General features: G+C 38.3%; 1 protein-coding gene across 1 annotated transcript in view; it reads left to right on the top strand.

The window, feature by feature from the left end:
• The window catches only part of nalcn (sodium leak channel, non-selective), a 63,435-nt gene that overhangs the window by 6,919 nt on the left and 35,642 nt on the right, over window positions 1-20,874 (top strand). The window contains exons 4-12 of the mRNA XM_005733936.1: window positions 991-1,055; window positions 2,184-2,267; window positions 2,391-2,530; window positions 2,627-2,752; window positions 4,373-4,524; window positions 5,902-6,044; window positions 6,315-6,419; window positions 10,824-10,910; window positions 20,601-20,732. Coding sequence (XP_005733993.1) covers window positions 991-1,055; window positions 2,184-2,267; window positions 2,391-2,530; window positions 2,627-2,752; window positions 4,373-4,524; window positions 5,902-6,044; window positions 6,315-6,419; window positions 10,824-10,910; window positions 20,601-20,732 — 1,034 coding nt within the window. The remainder of the gene's footprint in view (window positions 1-990; window positions 1,056-2,183; window positions 2,268-2,390; window positions 2,531-2,626; window positions 2,753-4,372; window positions 4,525-5,901; window positions 6,045-6,314; window positions 6,420-10,823; window positions 10,911-20,600; window positions 20,733-20,874) is intronic.

Below are 20,874 nucleotides of genomic sequence, written 5' to 3' on the forward strand. Positions count from 1 at the left end.
TTTTTTTTAAAAACTATTCACAACTTTGATGCAAGTGATTGGAGTGACAACAAATGAGACTTTATTTGTACATTTTTCAAATCTGTCAATCTGTTTCTCTGTGATCGTGATATTTTTGAAGGTTTGCAGTGAACTGTGGTTGAAAGTTATGTGGTATAATAACATGTGATTAGCCCCTCTTTCTGTCCCATGGACATTATGGTTATACAGTCACACTATAGCTAAAATATGAAGATGACCTCATTGTGACTAGTGGTTGCTCAGTGACTGCACTGAATTTTCTTGGATTTGGTAACAGATTGTGAGTAGCTGCAGTGACCAACTGGTCTCGCAGAGGCTGAGCATGCAACACCTTCAACCCCTGGGTGACCACTTTCGGTTGTGAGGTGGGAGGCCTCTTATGTGGGAGGCTACCTGTCTTCAAATAGTCGCTGACCTAAATCATTCTCAGTCAGATTGGTGAAGGTTTGTAAACAATTGCTGTCTAATTTCGAAATTAGACATATTGCCAGCACATTGCAATCATTCTGAGTCAGCATGTCTCTTTGCAGTATGGGGCTCAACTCATCTGGTTGCCCACTGGCTGTGTTCTGGTTATATTTCTGTAAAAAAAAAAATCAAGTTTTTGCAGTTAAATTGCCATCCTGCAGCAACTAAGTCACTATTTGTGGAGGAATGTTTGAATTTCTGTTTCAAATCTAAGAGGTCCTTATGGACTCTAAATGTAAGTATATGTGAATTTCTGTGTAGATGGCAACAGATTTGCAACAGACAGCAACAGATTTGGAGTATTTGTTGATTTGCATGCTTGAGCCCATTCAGTCACAACTGATAGCAGACTGACTCCTTACTGGTATTTTATCACCGTCTCGATGCACGAAAGTCACTCACTGACTGTGAGCGGTTGCAGATCTGATTCCCATCTTCATTTCAAAGGCAGTGAGATGAAGCTCATTGTATGCTCTTTCAATAATTTTGGTTGTGCTCCAGCACCATCAAACTTTATATTTCTGAAGACAATAGAGGCAGACTCTGTTGCTAGTCCAGTTACAGGGGTACCAAAGAAGTTGTTTTCCACAGAGGACCAGATTCAGCAGCTTTAGCAGAAATGTTCCCTTATGCAAGCAATAAAAAATATATTACAACAGAAAGTTGACGACAAAAAGGTCAGTCAGCCACTGAACCGAAAGAAATCTGACTGACCTGACTAATCATATATTGTTACCAGAATTACATAAAATACTAACAGTCTTACATTTGGGATTCTTCTGCAAAATCAGATACTTCTTTATCTTTATTTAAATGTTTTAGCTCTGGACGTAAATGTGCACTTCAAGCAGAACAGAAACATTTCTGCTTCTTACTTGTAGTGTTTCATTTAGTTATTATTGATAGCCGAATTCCATTCTTTGTCTTGAAATCAGGATGGTGTTTTCCAATTTTCCTATCTGATCTGAAATAAACTTTTATAAATGATGCAGATATGACATCTTAGGCTTAAGTAATTTCTGTTTTAAAGTATGGTACTGTGGATATGTAGTTTTAAGCTAGCTGTGGAAAATTACTGCCCAAAGTACATGATCTTCTTAGTGTGGTAAAGTAATTGCATGCTTTTGTTCTTGTCAGCAGTGTGTTTAATCAAAGATGGTCCTTATCTGTAAAGTGTTTCCGAACACACCCTAGTATTTGCAGTCTTTCTTCCTGTGCAAGACCCCTAAGAGCTCCTAACAGACTCTCCCTCTCTGTCTGGAAGCGGTAATTAAGTATACCCATTTAGCTGGCCCCCCTTGGCATTTCAGTTTGTTCACACCTCAGGGGCTTAATGATTGAAAATAGGTTTGAAATTTGTGGTTAGTTTGTCAAAATGGGGACAATATTTTCACGTTCTGTATTTCTTGAATATTGCCATTACTTTGAACTCACACAAACATTTTCTATCACAATAAAAGCTTTCTGCAGCAGACTTTCCCAAGGTGAGGGGAATGCTTGAATTTTTCCATAAAGATTATCCATGAAACAACCTAGAATGTAATTGTAATGTAATGTAATATATTCAAAGAAAATATGGCCTTGAAGAATGATGCTGGTTATATTTGTCTCATTTATTAACTTATGTTAGTATTTCCTGCTTTTTAAGGCTTTGGTCTTTTAACTGTTGCTCCTTTGTTTCTGTCTCCGTACAGGGGGATAACTCCTATGTGAAGGACCGCTGGTGTATGTTTGATGGATTCATGGTATTTTTCATCTGGGTGTCCCTGGTTCTGCAGGTGTCTTGCAACTTTTTGTTTTTGAATATATTGCACTTTTCTGCAGGTGCTTGTGCAGCTTGTCATAATGCCATGCATTAGTATGTATTAAAATTATTAATAATCAATTTATTGTTGTTTTAGGTCTTTGAAATAGCAGAGCTTGTAGATCAGATGTCTCCATGGGGAATGCTGAGAATCCCCCGCGCGCTTATCATGATAAGGGCCTTCAGGATCTACTTTCGCTTTGAGCTTCCTCGCTCCCGCATCACTAACATTCTGAAGTAAAATACTGTCGTAAGCGTTTCCATTACATATGATCTTTGTACATGTGAAATATATCTCATAGATATCTCTTTCTGTACTATTTTGCATTGCAGGCGATCCGGGGAACAGATTTGGAGTGTGTCAATATTCCTACTGTTTTTTCTCCTGCTCTACGGAATTCTGGGGGTTCAAATGTTTGGAACGTTCAACTATCACTGCGTTACTAATGATACAATCGGGTAAGAACGAATGATTAAATAAATGTAACATTGGATGCTTTTTTTTGGATTATCAAGTCCAATATAAACTTTTTTACTTTTTTTGGACTGAACTATCGTCTCTCCAGAAATTAGAAGATACCTACGCTAAGTGTCTTTGTTAAAGATCATATAAACACTGAGTGCAAAGTGTCAAAGGAGAAAACTTTTAATTAGAATAATGCTTTTGGAGACAAAAGTTTTGGTAGTGACTGGAATGGTTAAACCCCCAGGTTGCAGCCAGAGTTAATGGTAATTATAATAATTAAATTTTCCTGCATTGTCCAGCCTTTGCATTATGCTTCTCCATTTCCTCCCTGATGTGTTCCTAAGCACCCCAGGGACACAGAATATATTAGCCATTAGTAAGAGGAAATATAGTACCAGGGCATTGTGATATTCATGTATAGCTTTGTCATTCATCTGTATTATATAAGTCCAAAAGTGGTGTGGCAGTTGGGCATTTAATTTGTTTGCTACTGAGCTCCTTTTTCTCCAAATCCAATACATATATATATATATATATATATATATATATATATTGGGGTATCTAATGGGGAATTTTAGAAAAATGTCACACGTGGGCAGAAGTGTCTAATCTCTGTTTGCCATATGCCCTTGGCACAAAGTCAAGCTGTCTAGCTTTTCACACACATGGGATTTGATGAAAACTGTGGGAACAATGGCAGGGGGCATTCTCTGATATGGACATTAAAGGGTTTTGGCTATATGAATAGAATAAAGTCCCCTTTTATGGATGTTAGGTTTCCTACAAATGACCTCAGCACTGTTGAACTTCCTGACATGAATCATGATGTTGAATGAGATACTGTATAACACTTGAATATGTGTTACTGTTTTGTTTCTGTAAAGGTTTTATAACTGTTTTATATACAACTGTACAACTGTTTCCAGGTTTGATGAGTAGTCTAAAGTTTAAAAAAAAGGTTCTAACAAATTATGCATTTTATTTTGAAATAACATAACATTTATTCATCACTACACATTGTGATAAATCTAAGGTTATTAGATACTTTGAACTGTTTAATGAAACTAGCATTTTAGGACCTTAAGCATGCTTTAATAAGGGGTATCATTATGTTTTTGTGCTATCAATTCACAGATGCTGAAAAACCAGTCATAAATAATTTCTTATAACACTCACAAAACGTAATATTATTGCTTTTCACTGGACATTTTCTCTCTTCTTTCAGGCTTCATTTATCGCTCCTCTGTCATCAAGAAAGGGAATATCATAGATAAGACACATTGATATTATTCAGCTCGGTATAATGAGCTTTATTGGGATTCACCACTATGCCTCTGATTGCCCTTTGTGATAGTGCAATAAATTATTCCCTCTGATTCTCTACCTCTAATAAACAATTTGGATGAATGTCTGCAGACAATTTGAAAGCATTAATTTTCATTAGCCCAATCAAGCTGTTCCTGGTAACACCTGTGGCAATAAGACAAAGAGAGGAATTGTATTCACACATTAACCTTTGTTTTTCTTTTTTATTAGGCATTTTTCTTTTTTGCAAGCACTGCCATTTTTGATATGAGCTAGTAATTTTTTTTTGTATTTGTTTTATTGGTAAGCAATGTGTCATTGAACAACTTGACCATCCCAGACACCCATTGCTCCCCTGATGGAGAAGGCTACCAGTGTCCTTATGGCTTCAAATGTATGGACCTGAAAGAACTGGGTCTGAGCCGACAGGAGCTCGGTTATAGTGGATTCAATGAACTAGGTATGCGCTACACAATGATTCCTTCAAACGTACACGGATAAAGAAATATTTATTATCGTATATTTTTATTTGTTTAAAAAATATATACAATTTTACAATTTAAATTTCTTACGGAGGCCAAAAAATACACACTAATGAAAATTATAATTCTATACTGAGTAACTTCAGCACATGTTACTAAACATTTAACTAGAAAATCTCACCTTCAAGGCTTCCATATATTTGATCAAGACCTGTGGAAAAGATGACCTTGTTTTGTCTATTCTACATAGCTCAAAAAATATTTAAAAAATACACTTTGAAAACACATCAGCCCTCCAGGTAAAAACAAAAATCATGCTAGTTATCAGATAGGGCCTGCGTAATCTGCTAGGGACGAAAGGATGAGACATAGTTTGGTGGAAATGAAAGTTATAAACCTACAGATCGGCTGAATCCAAAAATAAAATGAAAAAAATGATGCTGTACACTAGTCCATTTTGCTGAAATTTCATTTCAGCAATTCAAAATGTTATTCAGTTGTTTGTTAGGAATAAGTTAGTCACATGACAAAGTCTTGACTCTCACCAAGAGGAAATATACAGAGTGTTTTAAGAAGAATCATCCAATTTCAAAAGGCTATATTTTTTTAAGGCAATGCACATAAAATCTTGCAATAATTTTTGAAATGCATGGCTGAATATTAAGTTTTCCATGAGAAACGCACGTAATGGCTGGGTAATTAAAGCCCTTTAAAATCGGATGATTCTTTTTGATACACCTTGTATGTTTGAATGGTAATAGTTTAACTGGGGAACTCAACCTTTGATGACAGTTGTCAGCTACTTGTTTCCAATCTAACACTGATTAATTTGTGCAGAGAAGAATATTATATACCTCAGAAGAAAAAAAAAAAAGAGAATGTTCACTCTACTTTTTCAAACACTACAATAACTTGAAATAGTGTTTCTCCATAAAATCATCTTTGGCTAAGACTTAAAAGAACAGACAGTTCCTTTGCAAAGAGCATGTTAATCAGAAAAACAGCAAAGATTAAATTTTTCCTTGGCCTGCTGACATAATTTATGTTAATTAGAGGCATCAAAGATGAGTTGATTGGGTTTGAGTCTGGCAAACAGAATTTCCCGTCTTGTCATTATAACAAAGAGAACTATGAGGACTCTGTGAGCTGTCAGAGTAAACACTCATTATAGGTAAAAAGAGAAACTCAAACTGTTATCTTTTTAAATGGCTTAGTCTTCGGGGGAAACATAATAATTGGTGTGCGGTTCACAGACATCGACATGTTGAGCGAAAGACAGATGCTGACGTTTGTTTCTTCAGAAATCAGCTTCTCATCTGACTGCTTCTTTCTGACTCTTGTGTGTTTTTGCTCAGGCACGAGTATCTTCACTGTGTATGAAGCTGCGTCGCAGGAAGGCTGGGTGTTCCTCATGTACAGAGCCATTGACAGTTTCCCTCGCTGGCGCTCCTACTTCTACTTTATAACTCTGATTTTCTTCTTGGCGTGGCTTGTCAAGGTTAGAGCTTGGCTCTCTCTGCTGCACTTTTCATGATAATTTCTGGAGATCGTTGAACACCGAAAGGTTAAGGTTAATTGACATAACCTAATAGTTCACCTACAAACATGATGATTTACCCTTTTTAGTAGAATGTCCTCTGGCTAATGAGAGAATTAATGTCACGACAGCGAAAGGAAATCAAGCAATGGGCTTGCACTTGGTCATTGACTTCGAATAGCCTGAGCGCTCTTACTCTATCGTTGTCCTCTTTTTTTTTTCTTTTTACAGAATGTCTTCATTGCAGTCATCATTGAGACATTTGCTGAGATTCGAGTCCAGTTTCAGCAGATGTGGGGGTCAAGGAGCAGTACCACCTCTACTGCTACAACACAGGTACAACTGCTACAGAACCAAGCTAAAAGAATAGAGCCATAAAACTGACAAATTGTATGTCTCATACATTTTGACTTGGTTGAATTGGTGCCTACAATTGATCTTTTTAAAACCTGTACACGTTGGTAATCAAGTGCATCAAATTCAGATGACTAGAACACAAACACATTTTGACACTATATAGATTTTCCACAGTGTATTGTGATCCATAAATGCCTTCAGAAATCGAAAGAAATGACTCCTTAATAGACCTTAGTGTATGTAGGCTCATATGTAAAAAATATTCAGATAAAAATAATATTTAAAAAAAAAGACAAGACATTTATGTGGCCATGTGACAAGTTGGCTCTCAGTAGCAGGAAAGGTTTACTCTATGAACTTGGTTGTTGACTGTGTGAAATGTTTCTTGCTTTTGTTGGGCCTTTACTGAATCATTCAGGGGACATAGTGAAAGCTGTGTCCGAATTGGTGGCATCAAGTCGGGCAGGTTCTCGGTGGGCGTTTGGCTCATCCAAGATTATGCATTTTCACAGATTGTGTTTGTTTTATCAGGGAAAAAAATCCAATGGTACAGCTAAACACTAAATGCTGTTGCAAATCTGTTACCTCTCTACTCTTTATAGAGTATAGCTTGCAACTTAACATTTTTGAGATATGCGCAGATCACATTATTCAATGAAGTCACTAATGGTCACATCAGCTGTTTCTAGCAAATGTCATGGTTATGGTGATTCAACATACGTACATTTTTTAAAAAAAATGGCTGTTGTTGTGTGTGTGCTCTTTCCAAGGCCCTTATACTGCATCATACCAGTCTGACAAGAGTGTTTGGTGTGAGTAGATCTGTTATTCCAACAAAACCAAGGTCCCAAAAAAGAAATTGTTTTATGCCATGAATATCTGGGGTCACACTCACGAAAACTCAAAAAAGGCAGCTAGACTTTTGAAAAGAGTTTGGAAGAAGATTTCTCCTGTATTGACATGAATGGAAGAGAGTTTGGGAATCTCATCAGCATGTCTTGGGTGTCCCTTTCCAGAGCATACTGAAGGATTGTACCCTTGGGATTTAACATAAAAGCTGAACAGCATGGCTGGAAAGGGGATCTTCTTAACTACCTTGTTCAGCTTTGTTTTGCAGTGTCTATCTCACGCATCCTGTCTGTGTGCTATCTGCTACTTGAAGCGAGGGATCTCTGCCTGAATTTGTCTGCAGCACGTCAGGGAGCTCTTTAGGGTGTCAGTCCTTTACAGTGCTTTCTTGACGTTTCTGTGCCAGGCGTCTTTAGATCAACCGTGGTTTGTTTGCCACCAGGTGTATCCAGCGCACTGCTGGCACGGGGCGATTTGTGTGGCATGCGACAGACATGTTCCAGCCATCTCCATTGGTACAGTTTGTCTGTCCTGCTCTGCAGATTTTCCCTTGAGATGATGTTTAGCTGAAAGCTCTCGGGAGCAGCTCCAATTTCATTTTGAGTGTAAACATGATCTTTTAGTTATACAGGAAACAGTCTTGAAAATACTAAGTTTTGTCTGATGGAGCTTCAAAAAGACTTCAGCATGTGAGCTTTTCATAACCTTTGATAATTCTAATGTTGATCTGCTAGGTTCTCAGGTATTATGAGTCTGCAGTTTGTCCACATTACATTTTAAACTCTTTGAAAACATATATAGTTTGGGGGTTCGTCTATAATACATTTTGATAAATTTCTCTCATTTCTTCTTATCACAACACCACTGCTATGCAATAACCCACAGAAATAATGTTATATAGCAAGATAACTAAAGTTGTATACATTATTTTGTATTGTATTTAATGTATTCATTATGGAGCACTAAGGAATTGACAGCTTCAGAGGCTAAATAGAGAAATAACAAAAAACAAATGTCCTTTAGCAACAATTAAATAATACTTTTTAAAAAACAACTTAGATATGTGAAAGCAAATTGCAAGACTGAACTTAAGAGTTTCTTTGGTCTGATATTTGCTTCTGGAGTTTTCCTTTCACTATTTGCAAATAGTTTTGAAACTATATAGGGACATAAACAAGAGAGAGAGAAATTATCAGGAATATTCACAGATGTTAATGCCCCAAGAGCTATTGAGGAACATATAAAAGTGATTTATGTGACAAAACATAATTTGAGGCTCATTCTATAAATGGTTTCTTATTGTGGATTGTGTGTAGCCAACCTCTAATGAATACAGTACAACAATATATAACAAATATGTTATGAATCCATGTGCAAATTTGCATTTGGCAATTGTGTTGATGGTAAAGCTATGAAGCCAGTGTTTGGTTTAGAGTTTAAACATTTGAAATGAATAATCCAAATGATGTCAACCTGACAAGCGGTGAACTGCAGACGTTTTTTCCACTGAGTCCTGAAAACGATTCTTCTTGTAATGTCATGAAAGTAAAACCTCTGCTACTTCACTCATGAATGAAAAACAGGCTAGTGCCACTGGCATACTCCTGTGACCTTGAAAACAATTAGCCTTTCTTGCCATTATCAAAATTAATCATAATCACATCGTCATGCCCCAGTCTTTATCTTAGAGGGGGGAAAACTAATTAGCTGTGGTGTAACACTTAACTGTCAGTCACAGATGATGAAAAGAATATGATCCAGTCTTAAGGTTCCCTGGAGAGAGCAAGGTTGGTATAAGGTGGCCCTGGGAGATACTACCCATTCTATACTCCCTATTTCTTGTCTTTGTTATATTGTCTCCCGATTATTGCAGCTTTTATTAGAGATTAGGATGGAAAGCTTAACTGCGTTGATTAAAAATGGAAAAAAAGGATAAATCAGCCTTTGTTTGACAAGATCAGACTTTAAATTCTATATTCTGATGAGCAGTTATGAAGTGCTGAACGTTAAGCTGAAATATAGTGTAACTTTATCTTGGTTTGTCTTTAGTAGAATAATATCAACTTTCAATTTTTGATATCAATGCTGATATCAGCATGGTTTTTGCTGATATAAAAACAAAACAAAGCTAATGGCATGCTATGGATTTGACATCAGTCTATGTGATTTTAAAATGATGTAGTAGATATCAAAGCTGAAACAGTGTGCAGCAGGTGGGATGGTGGGTATGTAATCACAGAACAGGATGACAAATGATGCAGGCATGTTAAAAATGTTTTATGTGTGAGAAGCCAGCAGCTGCAGATCACTCCACACGTTTGTGTTTTATGCTCCTCACATCACTTCAGAGAAAATTCATGATACAAAAGGATTTAATCCACCACCTACTGCATGGAATGATTTCAAGGACAGTCAGGCCAAAAACACTATACCAGCTCATTTGCTAAATAAATCATTAATATTCCAGATTAAGTCACATCTGGCGTGTAGAGTTCAAAAGCAGTGTTCTCCTGTTTTCAGATTAGTCAGTTTTGTTTTTCAATTTAATTCTAGCTGCATGTTAGTACATTGTTGGCATTGTGTTGGTCAGTGCTCTGCTTTGGACCAGACAAAAATGTGTATTTCATATAAGCATCACCAGAGGGTGAATACGGAATTTAGTCAACTTTTGACTCTGTTATTTGTTGTTCCTACATGATCACCTAAAGTTTCCCCACCACCAGGCCAAATTTTACTTCATGGCATGTCGCAGCTAATGCATAAATGCCCATAAAATTAACAACATTGCTGCCATATAGTAATTTAACACAATTAATAATAATGTCCAAGTCTGCCAGGCCTTTAAATGTTTCCTGTAGCCTGACTACGAGATTTGTTATGCTACATTCCGCCAACTCTCATTTTTCTCTGTATGTTTGCTTTAGGATCACATAGTTTTCTCCAGCCTAGGCAGCAAATTAATTTTCAGTGAAATTATGGTTTGTGTGTTATTAATTTAGATTTTCTATAATATTAATTATTTGAAACTGGGATTAGCATCTGCCCGAGTGGCTATAAACACTTGCTCTTGCTGTGATACTGATACATGGCAATCACAGTATGTTTGCTGTATATGAGTTATTGTAATGTTTGGCAGCTAACTGAAATAAACACTTTTGGTTGATTCTTAATATCAAGTTAACTCTTTGTTGATATTTCTCATATGTCTAATTTGTTACATTCAATATTTGGTAGAACTGTTATTAATGAGTGAACCAGCTGTCTTGTGTATTTGAAAGTCTCTGCTCTGATATTTGCTTGTTTTTATTTCCGGTGTTAGGTCCTTAGGCCTGCATACTGTATTTAGTAGCTATCACACTGCTTGTGTGGGTTGGTTCTGTGTGTATGCCTTCAGCTTTTTTCTGGCCACAGATGTCTTATGAAGATGTAGCCTAGAGGTTGAAATGTCTGTTGTGTCCAGTGTTTTGAATGGTATGGAGATTTTATGTGTGTGTGTGTTCATTCTTCCACTTACATGCTGTCCTTGTGCCTCAGATGTTCCATGAAGATGCTGCTGGGGGATGGCAGCTTGTTGCTGTGGACGTCAACAAACCACATGGCCGAGCGCCTGCCTGCCTCCAGGTAAACACGTCACACGATTAATATGCTGCTGGTGTAAACTGTTTCTTTTTCCTCTCATATGCACCTGCATAATTCCTATTCTGTCTATTAACAAAAAGCAGATAACTTAATTCTCTTTAACAGCAGCTGTAGACTGATGCAGTATCACATCATTGTTTTTGCATTTGTTTCTTTCTTTAGTGGCTGAACAGTGTCAAACAGTTAAGTGATGGGATTTAAAATGAGGGGAGGCTCATGTTTGATGTGTAATGCTGCGCTAATGATGTCGCTCCAGTGACAGATGGGTTTTAAATGACTTCTACATGATGGACACCACTGGCGTCTCGTGGTTGGTGTGATCCAAATGGTTGGGCTTTAAAGATAAGCTGAAAGCGGCGGGTGTTGTTTGCAGCTGGCCCGCTGTTGATAGCGGCGTGTTGTGGTGTAAAAAGCTGGGCCCTTGCTGTGAAAGACTGCCAATGGAGTCTGCAGCTATGTGAAGGTGGATGGCTGTCAGCACGCCCTAATGGAGTTAAAGCTGCTCTGGAGCTAGGTTTTAAGGACGCATGCACACATAAACAGAGCAAGGAAGAGAGTGCAAATAATAACAGGGAAATTTGAAGAAGGGAAGGAAAGAAAAAATGCGAAATATGCAGTATTCCCATTAAAGCAGCATGTCCCCCAGAGCCTCATCATCGGCTGAAGGAAAGATTTAGATAGAGGGATAACCAGAGGGATAAACACGGCTGACTTCCCTCTGAGCCCTGTGCTGCATTACAAGGAACAATCAAAGACTTCTTCATTTGCCTTATTCACTCGTAACAAATAGCTATTATTGTCATTATGTGATAACAAGATGATCATTTCCAACAGTAGAAAGGCTAATGGAGTGAAAGACAGCAGCATTAGGTCACCTTTATAGCACTGGGTCAAAAAAGACAGCTTCTGTTTTAGTCAGACTGCTGTGTGGATGAATTGCGGGTTAGATTGCATTCGCCTCCAGTAAAACTATGAGCAGATGGGCAGAAAGAAGCTGAATCTGGTGAACATTTGCCTCAAAGGCCATGCCTTCTTGTTTGATTGCTTTGCTGTACATAATTCTGGATTTTTGCTTCAACATCATTAACTGCTGATAATAGGATAGGAGAACGGAAAGGATTTTTTTCAAGTCATATACCAGAGGATACAGATGCTGTCCGGCTCCCTGTGAGAGGGAGCAAGCTTCACAGTGAATTGGTAGATGCAAGGCAACTCACACTACCATCACACGGACTGTTGGAAATGGCCTTGAAATTGTGATAGATGAACATCTGTCTCTGATAACCAAAACACAGAAACAGGATAGGAATGATCCTGATATTACTTTATTAACTTCAGCAAAATATATTTCATATTAAGGCCAGTACTAGACAATGCATGTATTATAACAATAAAGTTTTAAAAGGAAAAGCATATGTTAGCTAAATATTTAGTATATATTACTGTGAGATTTCAGATCCTACCGTCAAAATTGCCTAGATGATTTTTATGTTTCCATGGTAACAATCAGTGACATGTGTTTACCAATGATACCATCTGACAAAAGCTGAGGAAAATCTGCCTTGCAGATAGACTTGAGTGCAAGCAAGGAAAATAAGATTTTGTTTAAATAACCTGCTGAAACTTTTGTTTTAGTTTGTTTGTTCAGTTGAGATTCTTATTTTTTTTAAGCTGGTATGTAAATGTTTTAGCCTGCTTGTGCATTCAGTGTGTCAAATGTGAGGCAAATAATGATTAAGTATTAGCTGAATACTTGTGACTGATTTTGACATGTATTGTACAGTGCTAATCTCAAAAGTCTTCCATTGTTTTCTGGTGCCAGTCAGACACTGACAGCAGTTTGTGGCATATAAAGCCATCAAAGCACTCTGAAAATGTTTTCATGTTTTCATGTTGTCAAAAACAATGCAAGATCTAACCCAGCTCTTCCAACCAAACCCGAAAGGCCTAATCAGAGATCACAAAGAAGGATTTTAAGTAAGGAAATATGTTACAGGTTTCACAGATTAGTTGTTGAAAGAAGTTAATCTCATCTAAAATGCGTTGTACACAAAATATTCACCAGTATTGACTTGAAGAATTAGTCTTTTATTTTTAAAGGACTTTAATTTAAACTGTCTCCTAATTTATCGGAACAGGCCAGTTCATAATGTGCTTTGACTTCGAATGAGAAAGCATAATAAAGACAAACAACACACTGTTCATTATTAAATCGTGATATTTCCCACTGCAAATGGTACTTCAGACTTAGAATTTCCTTAAGGTATTGCAATTTTTAGATATTGTTATATTTAAATAAAAGAAATGTAACTGAAGATCACTGTAAAATGAGTTTAAATAGGAAAGACATGGGATTGATTGCATTGACAGTTAGTGTAGCTGCACCTGTGTATCTGTGCATCCATGTGTCGTGGGCAGTTGTACACAGTAGTTATGTATGTATGTAAATGTGATTTTAAAAAAAACCACACATTTCTCTTCTCTGATGTAATGGTTGGTGTGAGAAGGCATGCCATATTACACCAGTATCAGATTATTGATGGATGCCCCTTGCACGCTTTCTTTAAAGCCTTGCCAAACACTGTATTTCTTTGCTTTTTCATCCATATCAGAAGGGAACAGTGTTAGCTGACTTGACAGGTAGAGTGAAGACAGGTAGTGGAGATCCAGCCTGCAGGGCCATCTGTGAGTGCTGGGGAAGTGAAGTGTGAGTTTCTGTTCTGCTCTATCTGGCTCCAGAGTAATTGGCCGTCAAATGATTAAAATGTTTCAGCGCTGGCAGGTGGGTGCTTTCTGCAGATAGGAGACCCGTGTGCATGCTGTCTTTGTCTGCTGCCGGCTCACCTATTACCGTCGGAATGTCTTTGAAACTACGTGCAAGTGTCCGATCAGGCCTCTGCGTCTTCCGACAGGCAGCCCGGCGATCTGCCTGCAGACGTCTGCGTATTTGTTCGTGTGCGTGTGTGTCAATCTGGATCTGTCTTGGTCCAATCTGGCTGCAGCAGTTGGAGATAGCACATAATTGATTAACCACCTGCTCTTTTGGGAGACGGGGAGGAAATGGCAGCTTCCTCTCCTGAGGGGCTACAAACAAAAATAGCCCTCTAAGCAGGGAGCACCTTCACTTTCCTCGTCCACTCTAACAGCTGTTTTTCTAATGTTTTTATTATCTCATTTTTAACTAATGCTGTCTTACAGCAGTATAGTCTTAATCAAAGTTTTGACAACATATGGCATCCTGGTTGTCATTTTTGTTGAATTAGAATATTCTGTTCTTTTCGCTTTCGGACAGTAAAAACTTTACATTTGCATATTTGTGCTCATGAAATCTACCAACAGTCATTTTCATATACATATTTGCATGTTTCTCTTTGCTATTGCATTAAAAGCATATTTTTATGTTTAGACATTATAATCAGCAGTAGAGTTCAGAATTAAGGCCTGTGAGAACAAAAGACATGCACGAGTGTTCCTGTGAGTTTTTAGTAGTGCCTGTAGGAGCCATCTTACATTCAGAAGGTCTCTCTTTGCTATATTTTAATCACACAGACTGCTTGGACAGTATTTATTTAAGGGTTTTCAGTCGGAGACCGGTGGAGGTTAATGAAGCATTCTGTTCCTTTCCCCATAGATTTGGTCTGCTAATTAGCCCCTGATGCTCCACCGTGCCATAATTATACCGCAGATTGGTGCTTTGGCTGCTATAGGCAAAATAAAGAGAAATACTCACTGCAGATATATACTATTGGAGTCAATAATTAAAAGAGCTTCAAATGACCACTTAGGGAAAGTGGAAAAGCAATAATGAATGTTCAGGTCTTCTAGTAATCCAGCAAAGTCATGTGTTTAATTTTGCGTTGTCTCTTTGCCAATGAGCAGTTGCTGTTCCTCACTCCTCATCTGCAGAGCTAAATGCAGTGTGATGGATAAACCACTAGCTTACTGAGCAAAAGGAGGATCTTTTTGACCTCTCTCTCCCTAAAGCCAGAGGTTATTGATTCTCTTGAGCTCCCTATTTGTCCCTGCCCTTTGTCTTCTGGATCTTCTCAGTGACACCACTCGTATACTTTTAGGCAGCCACACAAACACAAAGATCTACAATGTGTGAAGGTTAAGGTCAGTTTGACTCTGTGTGGAAGGAGAAAGAGGGTACAAAGAAGGGAAATTAGATGAGGAGAACACAGGATGCAGAAAAGAAAGACATAGCAAGGTAGGTAGTGCATATGTGTGTAATGTGAAATGGATCATCTGCAAGAAGAAAGTGAACAACATGTGACTGTTCCTGTGAGATCAGCTCTGAATGTAATTGTTCTTTCAGTCTAGTCAGGAGCACAGTGATATATTTTCTGAAATTAGATACACCACACAGTCCTATTCTAGGACTAAGACACGGAATGGACGCAGAGGTGGCAAAGCCAGCAGATATTAAAGGGAGAAAGGGAGACCATCATGTTTTATTAAGACCCTTTTTCCAGCCAGAGACATGAGTCAGCCTGCTGTAGTCAAGGCCGTAATAAGTCAAGGGGCACCCACTTAACTTGATCCACAGCCCAGTAAGACTTTATGCACCCACTCCTTCAGCCAAAAGCTTTGAATTACAATAACTCTGTGTTGATATCTTAATTTGATAGTAGGCTTCTGAATTACGATGTTTGGTTTGCATATTTTATTCATTTATTTTTTTTAATTCGGTTGGAATAAAAAAGCCTTAAGAGAACTCTTTGTCAAGTATAGAGACTTAAAAAATAACTCAAGCAAAACAGTCTGTAATCCCACTCAAGTTCTTCTTAATCTCAGTAAACAGGAGAGAAAACTGTAGCAGCAGTAGGTGCCAGAACATGGCCCAGTCTGTTGGTGACAATTCCTGTGTGACTACTGCTTTTCCCTGCCAGCTATGTGCACATGTGCTACACTCCTCTCATGTACCAGCGGAAAGAGCATTTGTCCTCCTTGGCAGTCTGAGGGAACAGACAGAAGACGAGGAAGCAGCCAGTCTGCGTCTCTTTGTTGATTGTGTTACAGTTGCAGGCCCTGGAAAATTTCCAGATATTATGGATATTTTCCCATCATTCAGAGGATCGGTCTCTTTACTTACAGCGGCTTGTGTCGCTACATCTCTTATATGAGGACAGCTGAATGTTGTCTCAGCTCTTTGGTGAGATTATGGTTTATTCTTCACTGACCAGAGCCTTTAGTGAGTGAGAATTTGCTTCACTGTTCAGATTGATTTAGCATTAAGGAACAAAAGTGCACAAGTCAAGTAACGAGAAGTCTTCACAAAAAGAGAAATAGATATTCATTACCTATTCCTTTGTATTTTTTTCAATTGCACTTTTAATTTTACCAGAGAAAAACACACACTGAGTGCTCTTTTTCCCTAGATACCAATTTGCATGGCAGTCGAAATGATCTTTTCTCCACAACGCTATTTGCATGTATAATTTCCATCATGGACAATCTGTTGCAGTCTAGAACATAAGAGCTGAGTACACGCTGCATGTCGGAGGTATGCTGTGCTATGTATTGGAAATTAAAGTTTGCTTCACTCACGGAGAAAATTGTGCTATTATTCACTGGAAAAAAGACAAAATCGCAACTTAATGTGTAGCTGCTTGCAACACTTGAATTCACCATCGCTCTCTCTCTCTCTCTGTCATTAGTAACTTTTCTGTGTGGAACTTCAGGAAGCAGTTGCTAGTAAATGTGAGGTGGACTTTACATTTCAAATATGTGGATGCTTATATATAGTTTAGTATCTGTATACTGTCATGTTGTAGATTTGGGAGAAAACAAGAAATTGATTAAAATGTTCTATTCTATTTCAGAAATCATCAACTTCATATATTCGTGTGTGTGTGTGTGTGTGTGTGTGTATCTGCGCGCACGCATGATTGTGTCTGTGTGCAATGAGCACCTGGTATTTCAAAGAATCAGCCAGAGGCAGCTCGAATAAATAGCATCCATCAAACAAGTGGCAAAGGATTTCAGAGACATACAAGCTGAGGAACATCAAACAGCAGGGGAGAGCCTTCTTGTACTGCAGTTGATGCTCTTAAATTGATTCTGACATCTTGAGGCCATACAGGGTGTGCCAGTGTCATCAGCTGCATTAGGGAAACTCAGCCATTTTGCCTTTGGAACAACATGGAGAGTGTTATACGGTGAATTGCTCTGCATGTTTAGGCAATTTGGCGCAAATGGCAGCGTGAGGGCAAGATCAAAAGGTTGTTTTGTGGCAGACGTGAATGGTTACAGGGCTGTATCTCCATATGACAGATGTTCGAAGTAGACACTGCTCTCCAGGTTTTCTTAGAGATGTGATTCCCAAAAGCTGACAGAGAATATGGGCAAAGTCAGGACCTTAAGAAAATTGACTTTCATACACACAAGCATGTACTTTCTGCTCTCTGTCAGTATGCCTCTGTCTTGCTTCTTCTCACACACACACACACACACACACACACACACACACAGATCCATTCCGCCAAAACACCCATGGGGGAGAACGTCTGGTTGCTGGAAATGTCAAACTGCTTTGTCACGTCCAATCTCAGTCAGGGAGCTTAAGCACTGTGTGTCTAGAGTGGGCATGTGTAAGTTCGACACAAAAACACCCATCCTCAAGGCTATGAGCTCTGTTAGCCTAGCCAGTAAGTTGAGTTTTCAAAAGTAGGAAGAATTTTACAACAAACATGAAGTGAAAAAAGAAAAAGATTTGTGAAAGATTTGGCTGACTATACTGGCAGTTTCATAGCTCTGTATATGACTGGGTCTTATGTAAATGACATCATCTTAAAGAGCACCTTAACACCAGCTGAAGATCTTGTTTTTGCTGACATCCAGTGGTTTAAGTTTTCACCCACCTGCCGTGATGTAAAAGTTAGGGTGCTGTTGCTTGACCAGTCGAGTGAATTTTTGATCACATCCAACCCAGCATGCATGATACGGGAATCACACTAGAAAGTTTCAACCAGAGAGGGCAGCCAAACACTCCTTTGTTAGCCTGGATTTAAAGCCCAAGTTTATTTTAAGCTGTCAGAAACTTAGGGATATTACTAACTTAGTATTGCCTCTTCGTATTTAAGACGAAGGAAAGTGAACTCAGTAGAATTTAGACATATGTCTAACCGATTTATACCCACAATTGCCCTTGAACCTGTGTGCTTAACCTCAAAACTGCTCCTTTTAACCCCTCCCTTTTTAACCCTCTTTAATTGCAATGCAGCCCTGCTGGTTAACAGTCTGCTGCTTTTTAGTTTGCTTTATTAGGAAGCTAAAGGTATTTGGTTAAGGTTAGAAAAAGCCAGAAGTAAAAGAAAACAATATAGACATATAGGAGACAGAATACTGGCAATGATCAAGGTGTGCTACCAGTGCCATTGCTCCTGACAGAAGTCTGTTTTTGTACTGTAAGAGATTTTTGTCAGGTAAACATAAGTGTGGTAAAACAGCATGCAATACATCATGTAATATACGTGTCATTCAGTAGCTTGGTTGGGTAAGTTTATCTAATAATTCCTCACTTGTTTTCAAAGCAAACTGACTGCAGATCTGGATTTCTAGACTTTTGAGTTTGTACTGTAAGTGTCCTTGTGTGTAGGAGGGTGAATGGCAGGGGGCCCGTTTTCCTGGGGCGAATTTGATCTTTCCAGCAATGTTGCAAACGATCTTCATCTGTCTTAAAGTCTTCCTCTCACTTTTCACTTTTTCAGTCCTTCCTATTGCTAATCTCACATGCAAGTCTTTTTTTAGGGTGAGTCGATCTACCCACTCACATGCTGTTCATCCTGCCATATACAATATGTGCAGTTTAGGGCTGTGATCACATCTGTCGCATTGTTTCCAAAAGAATGCGTCATTACCACATTTTTCTGAAAGAGCAGTCTGTGTCTCGGATCACTGTAGGTCAGTTTCTTCACATTCTCGTATTCCGTGATTATTTTCATCATGTGATGTTATCGGAGGCTTTCAAAGCCTCTGCTTTTTTCAGGGTAAACGGCGTACACTTATTGCTCCCTTTTTCTTGTTTTTGCCTGTCTGAATGCACACTGATTCTGATGTCTGGAACAATGTTTCTCATAGTATTTAGCGAAACCCCCTTAATTGCTTTTAAATTTCATGTAGGACTTTTTGCTTTTCTGTACTCTGTATATGTATATACACATGCCCAATGCATTCCAGGTGGGCACTTAAAACTAAATTGCTATTGTCTTGTTCTAAATTTAAATACCTGTTGTCCATCATACAGGGTGTTGAAAAGGTATTGGCCAATTTCTTACTTTTTGCATATTTGTCACCCTTAAATTAGACGATTTATTAAAGGGGAAAGAAGCTCTCCAACCCTACCTGGCCCTATGTAAAAAAAGTAACTCCCCCCTCTTCTTAAATCACGACTTAACATTCATTAGCAACATGTCTGGAAAGCTGAGTTCACTTTCACTAGCCACACCCAGGTCCGATTACCGCTGAACTCTAAAAGAGACTATCCGCCCATTAGTTCATGCCCTGAAGCTCAAGCACAATTGAGTTATGCAGCAGGACAACGATCCAAAACGCAAACTTCCTCCATAGTGATGTAAAAGACTCATTGCCAGTTATTGCAAATACTTGATTGCAGTTCTTACAGCCAAGGGTGGCACTACCAGTTATTAGGTTGTAGGTGCCAACCGGCCATCTGCTGCAAGGTAGGTGCGACCAGCCATCTGCTGCAACCGGTCGCAGCAGATGACCCCGCCCCTCCCTCAGCCTGGTTCTGCCGGAGGTTTCTTCCTGTTAAAAGGGAGTTTTTCCTTCCCACTGTCGCCAAAGTGCTTGCTCATAGGGGGACATATGATTGTTGGGTTTTTCTCTGTATCTATTATTGTGCGATCTACTGTACAATATAAAGCGCCTTGAGGCGACTTTTGTTGTGATTTGGCGCTATATAAATAAATAAAATTGAATTGAATTGAATTGAAATTGAATTGAATTATTATTTCACACAAAGCCATGTAGATTTGGATAGCTTTTTTCCCCTTGAGAAATGAAATCATTACTTCAATATTACACAAAGATAACTTATGCTGGTTATCTTTGTGTAGTATTAAATTTTATTTGATGATTATTATTCAGAAACATTTAAGTGTGACAAACTTGTAAAAGAAAAAAACAAAACAAAACAAGAAACCTGAAAGGGGGCCACACTTTTCACAGCACTATATCTCTTTTAGTGTGTGTTCTATCAAACCCTTTGTTTTTTTTACTGCAGTTGGAGCTATATCCAGCTGTTTAAATTGAAAGTATATTTTTGTGTTATCTTTTGTCTGTGCTTGTTCATTAAAATCTCAGATAAACACAAACTCTAGCTGAGCAAGTCACAATTGCAGATCTCTTATCGAACACCATGCAATACATTTTTTGTTTTCTCAGTCAAAGCAAGTGGGGTTTTTCTGTGGTGTTTTTGTTTCCACTGACAGAGATTGTCCAAATTATCAATCAATCTGTCAAAGTCTGAACAGATTGGACTGACACAGTCAACTACTGTCCAACATGCTGAATTGAGGGAAGCGTTCCAGACTAACTCGCTGCCAGCTAATGGTCTAAATACTAATTGTCTCCTGTGTCTATTTGAGTAAAAGAAAACAAAAGCATCCCTGCTATTCTACTTCAATTACCTTTCTGCTTTTCACACAGCAAATGATGCGGTCATCTGTGTTCCACATGTTCATCTTAAGCATGGTTGCCGTGGATGTCATCGTTGCTGCTAGCAACTATTATAAAGGCGAGAATTACCGCAGACACTATGACGAGTTTTACCTGGCAGAGGTGAGATTTATTTATCTATCTGTCTAACTATATATATATATATATGAATGCAAATCTATGACAACTTTTATTATTAATTTTAATTAAACGCAGAGTATTCTGTTTTAGGATTAAACAGCTTTAAGGTAATTCTTGTTTTTTT

Source organism: Pundamilia nyererei, unplaced genomic scaffold (assembly GCF_000239375.1).
Source record: "Pundamilia nyererei isolate P.nyererei 1_Seehausen unplaced genomic scaffold, PunNye1.0 scaffold00055, whole genome shotgun sequence".
Lineage (NCBI taxonomy): Eukaryota > Metazoa > Chordata > Actinopteri > Cichliformes > Cichlidae > Pundamilia > Pundamilia nyererei.